General features: G+C 35.2%; 1 protein-coding gene across 1 annotated transcript in view; it reads right to left on the bottom strand.

The window, feature by feature from the left end:
• KPNA5 (karyopherin subunit alpha 5) overlaps positions 1-23,413 on the bottom strand; it is a 46,509-nt gene that overhangs the window by 20,805 nt on the left and 2,291 nt on the right. The window contains exons 2-7 of the mRNA XM_052645715.1: positions 21,486-21,621; positions 20,038-20,139; positions 19,828-19,927; positions 18,338-18,432; positions 11,676-11,807; positions 9,676-9,764 (exon numbers count right to left, since the gene is read on the bottom strand). Of these exons, the coding sequence (XP_052501675.1) occupies positions 9,676-9,764; positions 11,676-11,807; positions 18,338-18,432; positions 19,828-19,927; positions 20,038-20,139; positions 21,486-21,614 (647 nt within the window). The 5' untranslated portion in view covers positions 21,615-21,621. The remainder of the gene's footprint in view (positions 1-9,675; positions 9,765-11,675; positions 11,808-18,337; positions 18,433-19,827; positions 19,928-20,037; positions 20,140-21,485; positions 21,622-23,413) is intronic.

Genomic DNA, 23,413 nt, shown 5'->3' on the forward strand with positions numbered 1-23,413 from the left:
TTATCACTTTTTAATTTTTTTCAAGTTCTTTATTATGCCTTTAACTTTCACTTTGATAACCTACTATTACCTTGCAAAAAAAAAGACCCTATTTTTAAAGCAAATTTCATGTATATATTTCTTTTAAAATTTTTGTGATTGATTTTGTTTTGTAATTTTTATATTGTATTTTTGAGAGTCTAACCTCTATTCTAGATTTTTATTCTTTGCATTTTGGTATTTGTTAATCAATTTTGTACATCTAAGAATCTAATCTTCAATATCCATTTTCACTTAGGGATGTAATTACTGGCTTGACTGCTCTCTCTCCCTTTTCTCTCCCAGGTCACCTCAATCTCCTTACTCCCTCTCCTCTTCTCTACTTAACTCTGTGAATCTCTCTGGGTATTCTGGGCTGTGGAGAACACTTAGGGAACTGATTACTGGCTAGACTGGTTTCTCTCATTTTGACTCCCTGTCTTCTCCTCCTGGTCACCTCTATCTCCCTCCCTCTTCTCTTCTCTATGTAACTCTGTGAATCTCGCTGGGTGTTCTGGATTGTGGAGAGCACTTAGGGAACTGATTACTGGCTAGACTGGTTTCTCTCATTTTGACTCCCCGTCTTCTCCTCCTGGTCACCTCTATCTCCCTCCCTCTTCTCTTCTCTATGTAACTCTGTGAATCTCTCTGGGTGTTCTGGATTGTGGAGAGCACTTAGGGCATTAATTACTGGCTAGATTGCTCACTTCCTTTTTGACTCTCCCTCTTCTTTTCCTGGTCACCTCTCCCTCCTACTTCTTCTCTTCTCTATGTAACTCTGAATCTCGTTAGGTGTCCCTCGCTGAGGAGAATTGTTTCACCATTAACCTAGATGTTTTATCATCTGTGCTTTATGGATGGAGAAGTCTTGAGGCTACTGTAAGAGAAGGACTGAAAGCCAGAGGCAGGAGGCTTAACTCTAAAACTTAAGAACATTAGAGAACTCCTGATTCCAGGGAACAGTTACAGACAACAGCTCACCCAAAAGTCTCCATAACTACACTGAAACCAAGTTCCACCCAAGAGTCAACAAGTTCCAGGGCAAGACATACAATGATAATTCTCCAGCAAAGCACGAACAAAGCCCTGAGCATTAAAAAACAGGCTGCCCAAAGCCATGCCAAACCCATAGACACCCCAAAACTCACTACTGGGCATTTCATTGCACTCCAGAGAGAACAGATTCAGCTCCACCCACCAGAACACAGATACAAGCTCCCCCCAAGCATGAAACCTTGACAAGCCACTAGTCCAACCCCACCCACAGGAAGCAGACTCCACAATAAAGAGGAACTATGAACTTCTAGCCTACAGAAAGGGCACCCCAAACACAGCAATCTAAACAAAATGAAAAGACAGATAAATATTCAGCAGGTAAAGGAACATGATAAATACCCACCAAACTAAACAAAAGAGGAGAAGACAAGGAGTCTACCTGAAAAATAATTCAGAATAAATGATATTAAAGATGATCCAAAATCTTGAAAACAAAATGGAGTTACAGATACACAGACTACAGACAAGGACTGAGAAGATGCAAGAAATGTTTAACAAGGACCTAGAAGAAATGAAGAAGAGCCCATCAATAACGAATAACGTAATACTGAGGCCAAAAGCACCCTGGAGGGAACCAACAGTAGAATAACTAAGGCAGAAGAGAGAATAAGTGAGGTGAAAGACAGAATTGTGGAAAAATGAAGCAGAGAGGAAAAAAGCAAAAAGAATTAAAAGAAATGAGGACAACCTCAGAGACCTCTGGGACAATGGTAAACACACCAGCATTCAAATCACAGGTATCCCAGAAGACGAAGACAAAAAGAAAGGGCATGAGAAAATACTTCAGGAGATAATAGTTGAAAACTTCCCTAAAATAGAGAAGGAAATAGGCACCAAGTCCAAGAAAGCCAGAGAGTCCCAAACAGGATAAACCCAAGGTGAAACATCCCAAGACACATATTAATTAAACTAAGGAAGATCAAAAACAAACAATAACTATTAAAAGCAGCAAGGGAAAAGCAACTAGTAACCCACAAGGGGATCCCCATAAGGATAACAGCTGATCCTTCAACAGAAACTCTTCAGGCCAGAAGGGAATGGCAGGACATACTGAAAGTGATGAAAGTAATGAACCAGTGATGAAAGAGAAAAAGCCAGATTACTGTACCCAGCAAGGATCTCATTCAGAGATGAAGGAGAAATCAAAAGCTTTACAGGCAAGCAAAATCTGAGAGAATTCAGCACCACCAAACCAATTCTTCAACAAATGCTAAAGGATCTTCTCTACACAGGAAACACAGAAAAGGTTTATAAAATCAAACCCAAAACAACAAAATGGCAACAGGATCATACTTATCAATAATTACCTTAAATGTAAATGGGTTGAATGCCCCAACCAAAAGACAAAGACTGGCTGAATGGATATGAAAACAAGACCACTATAAATGCTGTCTATAAGAAACCCACCTCAAACCAAGGGTCACATCCAGACTGAAAGTGAAGGTCTGGGAAAAGATATTCCATGCAAATGGAGACCAAAAGAAAGCAGGAGAAGCAATACTCATATCAGATAAAATAGACTTTGAAATAAAGACCATGAAAAGAGACAAAGAAGGACACTACATAATGATCAAAGGATCAATCCAAGAAGATATAACAATAATAAATATATATGCACCCAACATAGGAGCACCTCAACACATAAGGCAAATGCTAACAAGTATGAAAGAGGAAATTAACAGTAACCCAATAATAGTGGGAGACTTTAATACCCTACTCACACCTATGGATAGATCAACCAAACAGAAAATTAGCAAGGAAGCACAAGTTTTAAATGATACAATGGACCAGTTAGACCTAATTGATATCTATAGGACATTTCACCCTAAAACAATGAATTTCACCTTTTTCTCAAGTGCACACAGAACATTGTCCAGGATAGATCACATCCTGGGCCATAAATCTAGTCTTGGTAAATTCAAAAAAACTGAAATCATTTCAAGCATCTTTTCTGATCACAATGCAGTAAGATTAGCTGTCAACTACAGGAAAAAAAAAACTATTAAAATACAAACATATGGAGGCTAAACAATATGCTTCTGAATAAACAACAGACCACAGAAGAAATCAAAAAGGAAATCAAAATATGCATAGAAACGAATGAAAATGAAAACACGACAATCCCAAACCTCTGGGATTCAGTGAAAGCAGTGCTAAGGGGAAGGTTCATAGCAATACAAGCTACCTCAAGAAAAAAGAGAAAAATCAAATAACAACCTAACTTTTCACCTAAAGTAACTAGAAAAAGAAGAAACGAAGGACCCCAAAGTTAGCAGAAGGAAAGAAATCACAAAAATCAGAGCAGAAATATATGGAAAAGAAACAAAGGAGATATAGCAAAAATCAACAAAACGAAAAAGTGGGTCTTTGAGTAGATGAATAAAATAGAGAAACCATTAGCCAGACTCATCAAGAAAAAAAGGGAGAAGAATCCAATCAATAAAATTGGAAATGAAAATGGAGAAATAACAACAGACAACACAGAAATACAAAGGATCATAAGAGACTACTATCAGCAACTATATGCCAATAAAATGGACAACTTGGAAGAAATGGGTGAATTCTTAGAAAAATATAACCTTCCAAAATGAGCCAGGGAGAAATAGAAAATCTTAACAGACCCATCACAAGCATGGAAATCGAAACTGTAATCAAATATCTGCCAACAAACAAAAGTCCAGGACCAGATGGCTTCACAGGTGAATTCAACCAAAAATTTAGAGAAGCGCGACCACCTATCCTACTCAAACTGTTCCAGAAAGTTGCAAAGGTAAACTCCCAAACTCATTCTATGAGGCCACCATCACCCTAATACCAAAACAAGACAAAGATGCCACACAAAAAAAGAAAACTACAGGCCAATATCACTGATGAACATAGATGCAAAACTCAAGAAAATTCTAGCAAGCAGAATCCAACAACATATTAAAAAGATCACAAATCATGACCAAGTGGGCTTTATCCTAGGGATGCAAGGAGTCTTCAATATTTGCAAATCAATGTGATACATCACATTAACAAATTGAAAGAAAAGCCATATGATTATCTCAATAGATGCAGAGAAAGCCTTTGACAAAATCCAACAATCCATTTATGATAAAAACTCTCCAGAAAGCAGGCATAGAAGGAACATACCTCAAAATAATAAAAGCCATATAGGATAAATCCACAGCAAACATTATCCTCAATGGCAAATAATTGAGAGCATTTCCCCTAAAGTCAGGAATAAGATAAGGGTGCCCACTCTCACCACTACTATTCAATATAGCTTTGGAAGTTTTAGCCACAGCAATTAGAGAAGAAAAAGAAAAAAAGGAATCCAGATGGGAAAAGAAGTAAAAGTCTTCCTGTTTCCATATGACATGATCCTCTACACAGAAAACCCTAAAGACACAACAAGAAAATTACTAGAGCTGATCAATGAATATAGTAAAGCTACAGGATGTAAAATTAATACACAGAAATCCCTTGCATTCCTATACACTAACAATGAGAAAACAAAGAGAAATTAAGGAAAAAATCCCATTCACCATTGCCAACGAAAAGAATAAAATACTTAGGAAAACCTTGAATAGCCAAAGCAATCTTGAGAAAGAAGAATGGAACTGGAGGAATCAATCTGCCTGACTTCAGACTATACTACAAAGCTACAGTCATCAAGACAGTTTGGTACTGGCACAAAGACAGAAATATAGATCAATGGAACAAGACAGAATGCCCAGAGATAAATCCACAAACCTATGGACACCTTCAGAGAAGGAAATGGCACCCCACTCCAGTACTCTTGCCTGGAAAATCCCATGGATGGAGGAGCCTGGTAGGCTGCAGTCCATGGGGTTGCTAAGAGTCAGACACGACCGAGCGACTTTCCTTTCACCTTTCACTTTTATGCACTGGAGAAGGAAATGGCAACCCACTCCAGTGTTCTTGCCTGGAGAATCCCAGGGACAGGGGAGCCTGGTGGGTTTCCGTCTATGGAGTTGCACAGAGTCGGACACAACTGAAGCGACTTAGCAGCAGCAGCAGCACGGACACCTTATCTTTGACAAAGGAAGCAAAAATACACAATAAAGAAAGACAATCTCTTTAACAAGTGGTGCTGGGAAAACTGGTCAACCACTTGTAAAAGAATGAAACTAGAACACTTTCTAAGACCACACACAAAAATAAACTCAAAATGGATTAAAGATCCAAATGTAAGATCAGAAACTATAAAACTCCTAGAGGAAAACAGGCAAAACACTCTCTGACATAAATCATGGCAAGATCCTCTATGACCCACCTCCCAGAGTAATGGAAATAAAAGAAAAAATAAACAAATGGGACCAAATTAAATTTAAAACCTTTTGCACAACAAAGGAAACTATAAGCAAGCTGAAAGACAGCTTTCAGACGGGGAGAAAATAATAGCAAATGAAGCAACTGACAAAGAATTAATCGCAAAAATATACAAGCAGCTCATGCAGTTCAATACCAGAAGAATAAATGATCCAATCAAAAAACAGGCCAAATAACTAAACAGACATTTCTCCAAAGAAGACATACAGATGGCTAACAAACACATGAAAAGATGCTCAACATCACTCATTATCAGAGAAATGCAAATAAAAACCACAATGAGATCCCATCTGACACAGGTCAGAATGGCTGCTATCAAAAAGTCTACAAACAGTAAATGCTGGAGAGGGTATGGAGAAAAGGGAACCCTCTTAGACTGTTGGTGAAAATGTAAACTAGTACAGCCACTATGAAGAACAGTGTGAAGATTCCTTAAAAAACTGGAAATAGAACTGCCACACGACCCAGCAATCCCACTGCTTGGCATACACACTGAGGAAATCAGAACTGAAAGAGACACGTGTACCCCAATGTTCACTGCAGCTCTGTTTATAATAGCCAGGATGTGGGAGCAACCTGATATCCATCGGCAGATGAATGGATAAGAAAGTTGTGGTGCATATACACAATGGAATATTACTCAGCTATTAAAAAGAACACATTTGAGTCAGTTCTAATGAGGTGGATGAAACTGGAGCCTATTATACACAGTGAAGTAAGCCAGAAAGAAAAACATCAATACAGTATATTAATGCATATATATGGAATTTAGAAAGATGGTAACAATGACCCTATACATGAGACAGCAAAAGAGACACAAATATAAAGAATAGACTTTTGGCCTCTGTGGGAGAAGGCAAGGGTGGGATGATTTGAGAGAAAAGCACTGAAACATGTATATTACCATATGTGAAATAGATGACCAGTTCAAGTTCAATACCTGAAACAGGGCAATGAAAGCTGGTGCACTGGGACGACCCAGAGGGATGGGATAGGGAGGGAGGTGGGAGAGGGGTTTGGGTCCGGGGGACACATGTACACCTATGGCTGATTCATGTCAATGTATGGTAAAAATCACCACAATACTGTAAAGTAATTAGCCTCCATTAAAATAAATAAATCAATTAAAAAAAAAGAATAACAGACAACTGTTGGTGAGAAACTGGAACTCTCACACATTGCTGGTAGAAATAAATGGTGCAGCTACTATGAAGAAATTCTGGTGATAAAAGGTAAAGACAGCATTAGCACATTATCCAGCAATTCCACTGATAGGTATATACCTAAAAAGAATTGAAAACACTGGTGTTCAAACAAAAACCTGCACACAAATGTTCACAGGAGTACTACATATATACAGTAACCAAAAGGTGGAAATAACCCAAATGACCATCACGTGATGAATGTACCACAAAATGTGGTATATCCATATAATGGAATATTATTTAATTGTAAGAATGAAGTACTGATACATTCTACGATATGAATGAACCCTGAAAACCATATGCTAAGTGAAAGAAGCAGACACAAAAGGTCACACAGTGTATGATTTCATTTATGTAAAATATCCAGAATAGGTAAATCCACAGAGACAGAAAACAGATTAGAGGTATCCAAGTACTTGGAAAAAAGGGTATTGGGGCTTCTGTTTGGGATGACAGAAAGTTCTAGAACTAGACAGTTGTTTTGGTTGAGAAACACTGTGAACATACTGAGTGGCAGTAAATAGTACATTTTTAAATGGTAAATTTTTTATTGCGTATATTCTGTCACACAAAAAATATGCTCTAAAAGTTTTGCTATAAAGAGTATTTGAAACATCCTAAAACCATAATTCATTTAGAAATAAGTTAGTTATACTGACTTACTACATCAAGAAATGACAAAGTATTATTTATTTTTAGTATTATTTAGTAGTATTTATTTTCAGTAAATACTTTTGGCTTCACAGGCCTTCCTCTGTTGCAGCCACTGAACTCTGCTGATACAGCATGAAAGCAACCACAGACATTAAGTAAGCAAATTGATGTGATCCAGTAAAAGTTAATTTTCAAAAACAGAGGACAGGCCAAATTTGGCATGAAGACTGTACTTGGCCAAGCTGTGATGCATATTATCCTCCTTGTATTAATGGGAGTATTATGAGAAATTACAAATCTTTTCTTGTCCAAATTTGCTATATTATAAATTAAAGTTGCATTAAATTAAAACAACAAAGCTATATCAGTATATTGGGATCTTCCCTCGTAGCTCAGTCAGTAAAGAATCTGCCTGAAAGGCGAGAGAGCTGGGTTCGATTCTTGGGTTGAGAAGATCCACTGGAGAAGGAAATAGCAAACCACTCCAGTATTCTTGCCTGGAGAATCCCATGGACAGAGGAGCCGGGCAGACTACAATCCATAGGGTTCCAAGAGTCAGACACGACTTGGTGACTAAATCACCATATCAGTATATAAAGTCCATAATAGTAAAAGCTTTACATTTACTGAGAATCAAAAGGCAGAACTGATAAAACTGTATTATATTGATAAAAATTTTATACATACTTAACACATTAGCTAAATGTTAATTTAACTTCAATGTGAACTACAGATTATCCATAATCTTCTTAAAGTTAATACCATTTTTCCTTTTTGACCAACCACGGTGAGAACATCTTGACATACCTTCCTTCTTATCACCTTTCTCAATTTTTTAATGAAACTTTGAAAATTTCTAAACCTACTCTTTTTCTGAAATTTATTATGTTTATAACCATGATTCAATAGCTGGGTACTGTTTGTTTCTCATTAGACCTTTGTTTTTTAGTTTGGTTTCTTTTGTCATAATTAAAAGATCGCTAAGAGTTGGGCACGACTGAGTGACTTCACTTTCACTTTTCACTCTCATGCATTGGAGAAGGAAATGGCAACCCACTCCAGTATTCTTGCCTGGAGAATCCCAGGGACAGAGGAGCCTAGTGGGCTGCCGTCTATGGGGTCGCACAGAGTTGGACACGACTAAAGTGACTTAGCAGCAGCAGAACATTTAGAGTAATTAGAACTAAGAAATGCTTACTTACCATTTCATAAACCATTACCAACTTTAAATATTAACAAATAATAAATGACCCAAACACAGAGAGCAAAGAATATGGCCTAGAGACAAAGTAAAAAGAGAAACCAAGTGCTCACAGTTAATCTACAAACCATAAAATCAGGCCAAAAAAACCCTAAGTTGAAAATTTAAGAGATACTTTTGGTAGTATGAACATCAAAATAATTCTGATATTGAACCCTAAATCAGTATTTTCCTTTATAATTGGACTAACTACTCAGATATTATTTTGAATAAGCCCAAAGTAAATGAAATCACAAGTGGTTCAGTGGTCTGAACATAGTTAAGTACTCAGTGTGAGTTGAGTGAAATGATGCTGAGAAATCCATTTTGTCCATGGAAAGTTACACATTCTAAAACAATAAAATATATTTTGCAAAACTGTATCTAAAAACATATTCTTTCTGTTTGTATCTAAAAACAAAACAAAACTGTATTTAAAAACATATTCTAATTTCTAAGCTTGGAAAGAATGGCGAATGGCACAGAAATGGTAAGAGTAAAATTTTCCCTTTCAAAATATCTCCTCAATTACTTTTTCCTTTTTTACTATTTGCCAATGGTATTCAGCCTAAATAAAAATTCTCTCAGTAAATGATAACCAACTTGGATAAATAAACCTATCTTTCAAATAATTTTATGTCATTTCTGTAAAGAACCCTATATTATGGGGAGCTTCTTTTCTTAAAAAAAGTATTAGAAAAAGGAACCACTAGCTGAGTCATTTTAAGTAAAATTCTAATTCTGAAAAAATTTCTCTGTTCTCTGAACATTTCAAAATCAAATATGGAAATCTGACAAGTTCAACATATCATCTGTTCATCCACTCAATATTATCTGCTTTAGTAACTTAAAAATTTTTAGTGTATTCAAAACTACTACTTATCCTTGTTCTCTAGAATAATTGTTTTAGCACAGTAGGCATCAAGTAAGCAATGAATGCTGTGAAGTGTGGCTTAAGGGAACATAAAAGACAGACATGATACAACCAGAAATTTTCTTTGTTAGTTTTATATAATTTCAAGCTATTTCAGGCTTGGCCAAACATAAGCAAACTTTAAAAGTATCACTGAAGAAGTAAATGTGTATGTAGAAATATAGTGTACAAAATAGTTTGCTTTTCCAAAAGTTAATAGTATTTAATTGTGATAAACTTAAAGTACTTACTCTAAAAGAGGTGGAAGTATTTCACAATTCAAAACAAAATCTCTGCATTCTGCATTGTCACCAGCAATATTACCAAGTGCCCAAACAGCCTTCAAAAAATAATAAAAAATATTCTTTTACAACAATATCTTAAATAAGATTCTCTCTTAAGAATGAAATGTTATTGTAAAAGGAAAAAACTGGTTAAGTTTTCAAGATGTTAAAAAAAACATGCTAGAAGATAAGAAAGGAAAACTTCAAAAGTATCTTTAATAATATTCTTAGTCAAATTAAAATACAGGGCATTTAAAAATTTTTTCTTACATGCTGGTGAAATGTTTATTCTCTATAAGAAGGAGATAGTTTGTCTACTTCGAATCTACATGGAGAGACAAAATATAGTTGACCTTTGAACAATTTGGCAGTGAGGGGCATCAACCCCTGCACAGTAGAAAATCGATGTATAACTTCAAAGTTGGCCCAAGATCACTTGCAGACTCAACCAACTTCAGATTGTGTAGTACTGCAGTATGTATTTATTGCAAACCAAAAAAAACCAAAAAAAACTGTGTGTAAGTGAACCAACGCATTCAAACCTGTTTTGTTCAAGGGTCAACTGTACATCTATTTAGGTAATTTTACAATTACCTACGCTAGAGGTTTGCTACTATGCCAAAGAATCCACTCACTGGGAAGGAACTGACTTGTAAAAGAAAAAAGGAAGGAGAGATAAAGCATAGTAAACTAAGGTAAAGCTAATGTGAGCACTGTCTTGAATCAATGCTTAAAAATATGCTTAGAGATAGTCCAGGTTAAATAAATGACAGTAAAAGATCAAATTATTCATGTATTAAATTTCAATTAGATAAGAAACTACACAAATGCAAATGATCATTATATTTTCATTTCAAGTTTCTCATATAAGTACAAAAGTAGATATAAGTTAATTTTTCAACTGGGAAAATTATATTTTAACATTTAAAATTTACACTAATATTTTTAACATCTACTCTAGACCTAAGTTTATTTTTCAGATTTTTAAGAAAAAGTTTTTAAAATGATGACATTTTGCACCCTAGGAAGTATTTTGTTTGTGGCATATCAATTTTTATAACATTTTGGAAGTCAACTTTGAAATAGTAAAAGCACTTTAAAAGCTTTTCTTTGAGTATAATCATTTTTCCCTAATGAAATAATCAAGGCATATATTAATGTCAAGACATATTACTATCAAGATTGATATATAATGATGCTCACCACAATATTAACACCAATAAGCTAGAAATAATTGTACAACTACTGAGGAATAGATAAATTATGGTAGCTACCTGAATGGATAATGAGTAATCAGTAAAATTTTCTTCAAGAATAATTAATGCCATAAGAAAAAGCTCTCAATACTATTGTTAAGTAGGAAAAATTATAAAAAATATATATATAAATAAACAAATGGAATGGTAGTGAGATCTACAGATCAATTTGCATGAACATGAATCAAAACAAAAATAACAAAACATTTGACTTTCTCTAGATGGTAAAAATCTTATGTGATTAAATTTTCCCTGTTACAACAACTATGATAATTTATATATAGTCTAATCTAAAATGGTTTATTAAAAATAACATGACATATTAAAAAGAAACAATAAAATAATCTACATACATGTAAAGAACAAGGAGTCAGGCTGGTTTAAAAGTCAGCCAGGTTTAAAACCTGGCTCAGTCCTTCGCTGTGACTTTGGGTAAATTACTATCTTTTCTGGGTCTCAGTATGCTCTTCTATAAATGGGAATAGTAATTCTCAATAGCTGAAATCTATGTACAAAGGAGCCAGGACTATACCTAAAACAGTTCATTCTTCCTTCCAATTTGACACTAAACAGAAATAATTATATTCTAACAAATGTAATGCACAGGCAACTTGGTAAAAATGAATTTCAAATCATAATCATAATCACAAATGATACTTTCAACAGAAAATTAAAATCTAGTAGATAAAACAGTTAAAGTTAGAAACTTACCTGTTCTTGAACATCTTCATGCTCTGAATTAAGAAGTTTGATAAAAATTGGAACAGCCCCAGTTTCAATCACTACTTTGGTATGCAGAAAAGTTCCAGATGCTATATTAGTTAATGCCCATGCAGCTTCAAACTAAGGAAAAATAAAAGCAAAATAAATGAAAGCCCCAAAGAAATGTCAGAAAGAGGAAGAAAGGGAGAAGAGAGGGAGTCAAGACTTAGCTGAATAAGTCTGAGAGAAAGATTCACTTACGATAAATAAGATTCAATGTGAAATCAGATTTGGTAGGTAAAGATATTTTTTTTAAAAAGGACTCTTTAATCTGGAAAAATAAGAAATGAGAAGAATATAACAAAAATTTATAAAACCATGGACAATAAATGAACACATCTGAATTTATATTTCATAAGACCCCTGATGTTTACTATTAGGGAGACAGGTATTCTAAATCAAGCAGTTTAAAACAAAATGATACACACTACTTAATTAATAGAATATTTATGGAACTTAGAATCATAAAAGGTTACTTTTGTTTCCCTAAGGATCATCTATTCCTAACTTCCTCACTTAAGAAGTAAGAAAAACTATAAAGCCATACATTTAGGTGGTTAGTTCAAGGTCAAAGAGTTCATTATTAGCAGAGCCACAAGAACTTGTGGAACTCTTTCAAGCAGCAGAGCCTCTGGGAAGTTACTCATAACAATCAGAATTCAGATATACTTATCTGTGATGGATTTATAATGATGCAATTGAAAAAAATTTAACTCATGGTTCTCTAACAAACTAGCAAATTAGACCCGCAAATTAAGGAGTGAGGATAGTGACAATAGCTTTAAAAATATTTGGCCTAGACAACTTCTCACATTAAGGTAGGTATTATTATGATTAATAAAAGTGTAATAAAAAGCATTGGTGAAAGGCATGAAAAGTACAGATAAAACTAGAGAAAACAGTTATATTTTTAAAAAAGAAAAAAAAGGGGGGGGGCAGAGCTCCTATTCGACTCCACTAGATCTTTAGTATGTGGCAACAATGCCAGTTCTTCTGATTTGTAAAAAGAAGCCCTAAATCTAGACTTCCATTTGAAATTCTTCAACTTCTGAAAGTCTGATATCTGAATTCATATATTTTAAAACATGTGCAGGCCAAACATGTAGGTCCCCAGTTTGAGGCCTCTCAATTACAGTAAGTTCCCTACATATGAGCCTTCAAGATGCTAACTTTCAAAGATGTGAATGTGTGTTCCATCAACATCAGGCAAGAGTGAAACTGCAGCTTAACCTCCATCTCCTATTGTTGAAAATCCTTCAGCTCTATCATCTCCCACTTTCTCTCCCTTCTCCAGTCAGTAACTCTTCTCGCCTGGCATGTCAGCCCCTGCCTGCCAGCTGCTGTACTACACTACTGCACTTTTCACGGTAGTATACTATGAGATTAAAAATGTTTTATTTTTTGGTTGTTTTTTATGTATTATTTGTGTGGAAAGTATTATAAACCTTTTACAGTACAGTACTATATAGCCAATTGTATTAGTTAGGTACCTAGGGTAACTTTATTGGACTGATAAATGCACTCTCAGAACAGAACTTAGTAGTATAGTTCAGTTCAGTTCATTCACTCAGTCGTGTCCAACTCTTTGCGACTCCATGAATTGCAGTACACCAGGCCTCCCTGTCCATCACCAACTCCCGGAGTTCACCCAAACCCATGTCCATCGAGTTGGCGATACCATCCAACCATCTCATCCTCTGTCGTCCCCTTTCCCTCCTGCCCTCAATCTTTCCCAGCATCAGGGTCTTTTCAAATGAATCAGCTCTTCGCATCAGGTGGCCAAAGTATTGGAGTTTCAGCTTCAGCATCAGTCCTTCCAATGAATATTCAAAACTGATTTCCTTTAGGATGGACTGGTTAGATCTCCTTGCAGTCCAAGGGACTCCCAAGAGTCTTCTCCAACACCACAGTTCAAAAGCATCAATTCTTCTGTGCTCAGCTTTCTTCACAGTCCAACTCTCACATCCATACATGACCACTGGAAAAACCATAGCCTTGACTAGACAGACCTTTGTTGATAAATTAATGTCTCTGCTCTGCAATATGCTATCTAGGTTGGTCATAACTTTTCTTCCAAGAAGCAAGTGTCTTTTAATTTCATGGCTGCAATCACCATCTGCAGTGAGTTTGGAGTCCAAAAAAATAAAGTCAGCCACTGTTTCCACTGTTTCCCCGTCTATTTCCCATGAAGTGATGGGACCGGATGCCATGATCTTCATTTTCTGAATGCTGAGGTTTAAGCCAACTTTTTCACTCTCCTCTTTCACTTTCATCAAGACACTCTTTAGCTCTTCTTCACTTTCTGCCATAAGGGTGGTGTCATCTGCATATCTGAGGTTATTGATATTTCTCCTGGCAATCTTGATTCCAGCCTGTGCTTCCTCTAGCCCAGCATTTCTCATGATGTACTCTGCATATAAATTAAATAAGCAGGGTGACAATATACAGCCTTGACATACTCCTTTTCCTATTTGGAACCAGTCTGTTGTTCCATGTCCAGTTCTAACTGTTGCTTCCTGACCTGCATACAGGTTTCTCAAGAGGCAGGTCAGGAGTCTGGTATTCCCATCTCTTTCAGAATTTTCCACAGTTTATTGTGATCGACACAGTCAAAGGCTTTGGCATAGTCAATAAAGCAGAAATAGATGTTTTTCTGGAACTCTCTTGCTTTTTCGATGATCCAGTGGATGTTGGCAATTTGATCACTGGTTCCTTTGCCTTTTCTAAATCCAGCTTGAACATCTGGAAGTTCACGGTTCACGTATTGCTGAAGCCTGGTTGGGAGAATTTTGAGCATGACTTTACTAGTGTGTGAGATGAGTGCAACTGTATGGCATTCTTTGGTATAGTTAGATCTATGGTTTGAACAACATATTTCATATTAACTTGGATAATATGACACACCATATAGCTTCCCCAAGAACACACTATTGAATTTCACTAGGTTTCAAGTATAATGATTAATTGGAGGTCAAAATGTCAACTTGCTCCAGTATTCTTGCCTGGAGAATTCCATGAACAGAGGAGCCTGGAAGGCTACAGTCCACAGGATTACAAAGAGACACGACTGAGTGACTAACACATACACAATGATTGATAAACACTCAAATCCCCAACATTCTTGAATACTGTGTGCTTTCTACATATGCTATTTTCACAACCTGAAATTACTTTTCCTTTTATTCAGCCTGTTAAACTCTCATTCCCCCTTAAGACTAGCTGTGTAACATTGTAAATATAAGCTGTTATGTTCTCTCTGCTCTCAAAGTACTTTGTATAATTTTCTGTTAGCACTAAGCATACTATAGTATCACAGATCTATTTAGGTGTTTGTCTTCCCCAACAGAGTGAAGAATTTCTACAAAGAGAAAAATATCTTACCAATCTGTAACTACAATGCCTTATACAATGTATTGTTTAAACTAACATTCAATTTTATCCATTCATTTCTTCTTTCAATCACTTAGAATTAAACAGCCAAATAATAAACTGCTATCAGGAGGCTTAGGTTTTAGTCTGGACTCAGAGCTTACAAATAAAGTGAATGACCAAACCATGACTCCCAACCCTTACAGCACTAACGTAAAGACTCTAGTTGACAGATTTTAGGTCAGACTCAAATTGAAGAAAGTAGGGAAAACCGCTAGACCATTCAAGAATGACCTAAATCAAATCCCTTATGATTATACAGTGGAAGTGAGAAATAGATTTAAGGGCCTAGATCTGATAGATAGAAGGCCTGATGAACTATGGAATGAGGTTTGTGACATTGTACAGGAGACAGGGATCAAGATCATCGCCAAGGAAAAGAAATGCAAAAAAGCAAAATGGCTGTCTGGGGAGGCCTTACAAATAGCTGTGAAAAGAAGAGTGGCCAAAAGCAAAGGAGAAAAGGAAAGATATAAGCATCTGAATGCAGAGTTCCAAAGAATAGCAAGAAGAGATACGAAAGCCTTGCTCAGTGATCAATGCAAAGAAACAGAGGAAAACAACAGAATGGGAAAGACTAGAGATCTCTTCAAGAAAATCAGAGATACCAAGGGAACATTTCATGCAAAGATGGGCTCGATAAAGGACAGAAATGGTATGGACCTAACAGAAGCAGAAGATATTAAGAAGAGGTGGCAAGAATACACGGAAGAACTGTACAAAAAAGATCTTCACGACCCAGATAATCATGATGATGTGATCACTAATCTAGAGCCAGTTATCTTGGAATGTGAAGTCAAGTGAGCCTTAGAAAGTATCACTATGAACAAAGCTAGTGGAGGTGATGGAATTCCAGTTGAGCTATTTCAAATCATGAAAGATGATGCTGTGAAAGTTCTGCACTCAATATGCCAGCAAATTTGGAAAACTCAGCAGTGGCCACAGGACTGGACAAGGTCAGTTTTCATTTCAATCCCAAAGAAAGGCAATGCCAAAGAATGCTCAAACTACCGCACAATTGCACTCATCTCACATAATAGTAAGGTAATGCTCAAAATTCTCCAGGCCAGGCTTCAGCAATACGTGAACCGTGAATTCCCTGATGTTCAAGCTAGTTTTAGAAAAGGCAGAGGAACCAGAGAGCAAATTGCCAACATCTGCTGGATCATCGACAAAGCAAGAGAGTTCCAGAAAAACACCTATTTCTGCTTTATTGACTATGCCAAAGCCTTTGACTGTGTGGATCACAATAAACTGTGCAGAATACTAAAAGAGATGGGAATACCAGACTCCTGACCTGCCTCTTGAGAAACCTATATGCAGGTCAGGAAGCAACAGTTAGAACTGGACATGGAACAACAGACTGGTTCCAAATAGGAAAAGGAGTACGTCAGGGCTGTATGTTGTCACCCTGCTTATTTAACTTATATGCAGAGTACATCATGAGACATGCTGGACTGGAAGAAACACAAGCTGGAATCAAGATTGCTGGGAGAAATATCAATAACCTCAGATATGCAGATGACACCGCCCTTATGGCAGAAAGTGAAGCTAAAAAGCCTCTTGATGAAAGTAAAAGAGGAGAGCGAAAAAGTTGGCTTAAAGCTCAACATTTAGAAAACGAAGATCATGGCATCCGGTCCCATCACTTCATGAGAAATAGACGGGGAAACAGTAGAAACAGTGTCATACTTTATTTTTCTGGGTTCCAAAATCACCGCAGATGGTGACTGCAGCCATGAAATTAAAAGATGCTTACTCATTGGAAGAAAAGTTATGACCAACCTAGATAGTATATTCAAAAACAGAGACATTACTTTGCCAACTAAGGTCCGTCTAGTCAAGACTATGGTTTTTCCAGTGGTCATGTATGGATGTGAGAGTTGGACTGTGAAGAAGGCTGAGCACCAAAGAATTGATGCTTTTGAACTGTGGTGTTGGAGAAGACTCTTGAGAGTCCCTTGGACTGCAAGGAGATCCAACAAGTCCATTCTGAAGATCAATCCTGGGATTTCTTTGGAAGGAATGATGCTAAAGCTGAAACTCCAGTACTTTGGCCACCTCAGGCGAAGAGTTGACTCATTGGAAAAGACTCTTATGCTGGCAGGGAATGGGAACAGGAGGAGAAGGGGACGACCGAGGATGAGATGCCTGGATGGCATCACGGACTCTATGGACGTGAGTCTGAGTGAACTCTGGGAGATGGTGATGGACAGGGAGGCCTGGTGTGCTGCAATTCATGGGGTCGGAAAGAGTCGGACACGACTGAGCGACTGAACTGAACTGAACAGTCCTTATAGCACTATCATTTAATTGACAATAAGACTGTCCTTATTGTAAACATTCTCAGCATTTTTTATAAAGCTCATGATGGATAATATTCACAAGTGCAGCACATTTCTTTGCTTATACCTAGAGACAGGATCTTTCCCAAATTACTCAGATTAAGTGGAACACTATTCTAAGATGTAATTTCAAATTATTCAAATACCAGGAACAGTTCTCCAATACCAGTAAGAGCATTGAGAAAGTAGGTGTAGGTTATATATATAGTAATGAAAGTCAGGAAGAACAATCTTAAACAGTAAAATATTTGTAAAGTTCAATACTTTTAATAGTCAATTATTTGGAAGACATCTTTAAATTTTCACTATAACTGAGAAGCAACACTCTTTAAGACACACTCAACTTTGGTCACATTTTAAGTAGATTTATACTGATTTGTTCTTTCTTAAAAAAGAAAAAAAAGGAACTGATCAATCAGATAAAAATGTTTTAAGAGGTACAAGAGTTTATACTAAAAAGTTACAACTTTAGTTAGGAGCCAAAATAAATTTAACCATTAAGAAAGTTAAGATTTTGATTTATGATTTTCTAAAGCAAAAGTTATTAAAGGTTGACAACTATAAAACTTTTCTTAAAATTACAAATGATTTAAAATATATTTTTCAAAAAAAAATTGTTTAATGATAATAGTTTCAGAGAAAGTAATAGTTTCTAGAAAAAATTAGCACTGTAAACTTGACCAGGGCAAGACAGGTAGCACCACCTTTAATCGCCACCTACTGATATTTACTGAATGCTTACAATATATTCAGTACTGTAGAAGTTGCTTTCACTAGAAACTAATCCTACGTCATTTCTGGAAAGAGATAATTAAGAACATAAACTACAGAACTCACTTGTAATGTACAATTTTCATTTCTTTCAAGAAATTTGACAAATCTCTGCACCACTCCTGGTTTCTGTATAACTTGATCAATTGGTGGATTAGGTTCTAAAAATTAAAAAAGAATGAAGCTATTATGCAGATACAAAGCACAATGATCTGGACCCTGTGTCAGTTAACAGGACACACAAAATAACTCTTTCTAGATTTCACTGCCAGATTTGAAACCTTTAGCTGGATGTAACTGAAGAAGACAAATGCTCTCATAACTGCAATGTTTGCTGCAAAAAAAAAAAAAAGTACACAAAAAAGCAAATTCTTTTTCATTAGTGTAACTGTAAGAAAATTTTAAAATATTTCCTAAACAAATATTTAAAATTCATAAATTAAAGGCTATTTAGCAGGTCACCTTTACAGTATGGGAGTATTTCAGTCCAATACTCAAAACACCAATCAAAGGATAATAATCCTTCTAAGGGTGACAGTCCTTCTAATTCTTCATAACCACACTCCAATTTCCAGGGATGTCCCTTTCACTATCAACCATGAACTGCCTAATGTCTTTCAGCCAGACAAGTCCTATCTTCTCAAGATGTTATTTACAAAAATGCTATTGAACTATGTAGAATTCTTGATAAACTCTCACGATAGGTGAGGACTTATGAGAATAATAAAATCTCTGAGAAGTTTAAATGCAAATTTAAAATAAATGCAAAAAGTAAATGCAATTAAAATAAATGCAAACTTAAAATAAAGATATTTCTGGGATTCCCTGGCAGTCCAGTGCACTTGCAATGCAAGGGGCCCAGGTTCAATGGTTGGGAACTAAGATCCCACAAGTCAAGCAATGTGGTCAAAAGAAAAAAAAAAAAAGGAACAGACTTTCTTCCTTTTCTTTTTTCTACAAATTTGCTATCCTAACTTTTTCAAAAATTGGGAGATTTCTGCAAAGCTAGTAAAATACTACAAAGTTTTGTTTTGGTGTTCTACATGAAAAGTCTGGATCCTTCAAAATGTAAATTCCAGACTACAGCCTAAACTGCTCTTACAGTTATAAAACGTCAACAAGATAATACATAATATTAATGCTTTTACTCCCACCCAACATAAAATACAAACTAAATTTTTTTTTTAATTTGGAAAAAAAGAAATATCTGATTAAATTGTTTTACATTCATGCTCTCCTGTCATGCTGCCATTTTTAAAAAGTCTGAAAAATATTTCTGTAAGAATTTATAAATATGTATCTCTAACTCTCTTAGCAATGGGACTGATTTGGGACTATTTTGCTTCTTTAAATTCTTCTATATTTACAGATATTCTACAATCAACATGTGTTACTTTGACAGTATAATGGTTTTAAAAAAGAGATTATTATAGAAAAAATCAAGACGTACTGGCAAAGAAAGTGTCTTAAAAAAAAACTAACAAAATTGCACTACAAATTCCTGTAACATCAGGAAATAAGTAACATCAAATAAGCACACTGAAAATAATTCTTGCCTTTAGAAAGCAGCTTTCTAAATTTCTGTGTAGCTGTTAGTTGTTGATCAGCATTATTAGAAAAAATCATCTGAACCATATCTGAAGTAATAACTTCTTCCTAAAACACAGAAAATATAATTATTATCTAAATATTTTAAATTAATAATTTTGCAGTACATCTCTGAAATACTGAGGAAATATAATTTGAAATACATTTGTAATATCTACCTCCGGAATGGGTACAGTGGAACTGATGTCTGGATCCTGGATAGGATTTTCTAACATAGATTCATCATTTCTGGGCAAAGAGACATTTCTGCGTTTGAATAACTATAATAAAGAGAAATAATATATTAAGTTTTCCATAAAACACTAAATTTCCATAGAATTATTTTTTCCTTTAAGTGAACAAAACAAAACAATCATCGCTTAAAGTTCTGAATCTTTTAGTATTTCGTAATCACCATACCATAAACAACTAAATTATTCAAGAGAAGTTAAACATCTGGGGCTAGATTAGCTCTTGTCCTATAGACTGCTTTGGGGCATTCTTAATCTCAGGTCTTTTAACCAGTTTCCAGTACCATAAACAGAACACATATTTATATTTTATAGCACTTGGAAAAACACATATGCCTACACTGAATTATGAGATATCTAAGAAGGAAACCAGATCTATTGCACGAGTGAGATAATGTGATATATTAACAGAGCCAGTATATTGGACTAACAAGTAACAAGAACACCTCTCAGGAAAGATGACCCTATGCTTAATAACTGAGTGAACATAAAGAAAAAAAAAAAAGAGGAAGAAAGAGACATGGTCAAGTCACTGAGCATGATTTACAGGTATATTTCATAAATCAAAACTGATAAAAAAAATCTGGTATCATAATCTTTTTGATAGCTAAATAAAATTCTGCTCTTTTCAGTCTCTACACAGTTCTTTTCCTATTCATTTATTCAACAGACTTTTTTTTCTTAAGTACCTACTGTAATATAGTAGAGACTATGTTAGATGCTATAAATAGGGGAGATAATCATATTTCTAAAACAGGCTTTTTTTTACTTTCTACATTGCTAGTCCCTTTTACATAGTAGTTCTAATTATGTATGTGAGGACCATACCCTTCTACTTATTTATGAATACTTCTAAATTTCAGTGTATCTTGGAATGAAACATGTGGAGATGCATTCTTCTAAATGAATTTTTCTATTCCTTATGTTCCATATATAAAGCTCAAACAGAGCAGGCTAAGAGGTCTGCCTGGTGAGACTACAGGAGGAACAGTATGAGTAGCATAGGAAAATGATTATGATTAACTTAGGGGCAAGGGTTATGAAAACCACAAAGTGACAAATGGATACAGTTAATGTTTTTCTAGGGGGCAAATTTTACAGCGCTGAGTGGAAGTGATACAAATAGGCTCAAGAGTAAATATGTCTGGGGATAGAAATATTGGGGTGGAAATATTGACATAAAAGGTATATCGATGGAATAGAAAAGGCATTCTTGTCAGGGATTAAAAATAGCATAGGGTTCTGATTCATGAATTTGCTAATATTATTGGATTCTAACAAAAATATATTTATATTCAATTTCCTAGAAAAAAATTTTTCGTTTAAAATTATCTAAAAATTAGCAATAACAGAATTAAATATTTTAAAACACCTACCTGTTCTTCTCTTTTTTGTTTTCGAAGCTGTATTCCTTCTTCTTCTCTTCGTCTACGCATCTCCTGGGGGTTTAGGGCTTTATTCTTGTAACTTTTCATTCTATAGTTATCTTTCCCGGGACTAGCCATGGCATCTTAAGATTAGGAGAGGAAAATAGATATATATTACTTTCAAAATAACATGAGATGTTTACTCTGGGACAGCCAAATTCAGGCTCGTGGATCAAATACACCAACAAAACTCATCCTGAAAATTATGTACAATGAATACATCCTCTCACTCCCACATCAAAATTGGAGGAAAATGATCAAATTTTTTAGGACTTTACTATCAAACAAATAATAGATTTTGGTCTAAATACAAAGTCATTATCATAATTTCACTGACTCGGAGAGGCACTCTCCTATCCCTGGTATTTTAACCTTTCTATAAGTGAGGTGCATCTTAAAATAACTGTTAGCCAGGAAACAATCATGGAACAGCTGGATAAAAAACTTCTAAATCACAGCTTCTGGAAAAATCAAGAAATAATCAGCAATGAATTGTCTTATTTTCAACAAAATATGGCATCAAGTTTCAGTAAGCACACCTTATGTATTTATTGGTGTCTGGCTTCTTTCATTTACTTAAGGAACTGCCTAAAGAACTAAAACCACATAGGTCAGGACTTGAGTTATGACTACAATACCAATTTTCAGTACTAGAGTATAATTATTTCATTTAAAATACTGAAATGTTTCTATACTTTAAGTAGTTTTATTATACATATTTTAAAAAATTAACACATAAACATTTTATAAATATACAAAACATATTAACATAAAGTATATTTTAAAAGGGGCAGGAGATAAAACCAGAAAGGTAGGTAAGGCTGAAATATATAGTTCCTGCAATCTAGCTGAGAAATCTGGTCTTGATCCTAAGGAAGAATTAAGAAATTAAAGAGAAGGTTGTTTCAAACATTGATGATAAAAGACCTAAAGTAAATTAGTAGCTGCACTGAAAAACACAGAAGACAGACTGATGCCAGAAACATTTCAGATATTGATTCAATAAGAATCAGAGGCCAAGAGAACGTAAGGAATATGTGCTAAGAAAGAAAAAGGAGTTGAGGATGATTTCATGGTTTTCAGCATGAACTCTTTCAGAATAATGACAAAATAACCCAAAACAGGGAATACAGATGGAGGATTGGCGTGGTGGTTTTGTTTTTTTGCCTCCTCCTTGTTTTTGAGATGAAAACAATGAATTCAATTATTTTATTTTTCATTTACATACAGCAAAAATCACTCAGTACACAATTCTACGAACCTGACACAATGCTCAGGCATATAACCAACACAATTAAGATATAGAACAGCTTCATAATTCCCCCCAGAACTTCCTCATGTTGCTCCTATTTAGTCCTTCTCCTACTCCTAAAACCTGGTAACCACGATTTCCATAGCTCTGCCTTTACCCAAATTTCACATAAATGAAATTATAACAGTATATAGTCTTAATTGTCTTCCTTCATTTAACATAGTATATCTGTGAGTCACCATATTGTCGGCATGTATCAAAATTCATTCTTTATTATTTAGTAATATTCTATTGTACAGATATACCATAGTTTATTGATTCACTAGCTTAAGGACATTTAGGCGGTTTCTAGTTTAGGGCAGTTACGAATAAAACTGTTATTAACACTCAATGTACAGGTTGTGTAAATGTAAGTTTTCATTTCTCTCAGGTAAATATGTAGGAGTAGAATCTATGGATAATAGGACAAGCATATGCTCCACATTTTATAACTGCCATTCTGAAAAGTAAGTATACCACTTTGCATTTTCATTAACTATTACTGTTGCTCTGTATCCTGGCTACCCTTATTAGAATTTTGTTATTGTTTACTGCAGCCACTCTAATAATGTATAGTGACTTTAAT

The sequence above is a fragment of the Budorcas taxicolor genome, chromosome 9 (genome assembly GCF_023091745.1).
Source record: "Budorcas taxicolor isolate Tak-1 chromosome 9, Takin1.1, whole genome shotgun sequence".
NCBI classification, from domain to species: Eukaryota; Metazoa; Chordata; class Mammalia; order Artiodactyla; family Bovidae; genus Budorcas; species Budorcas taxicolor.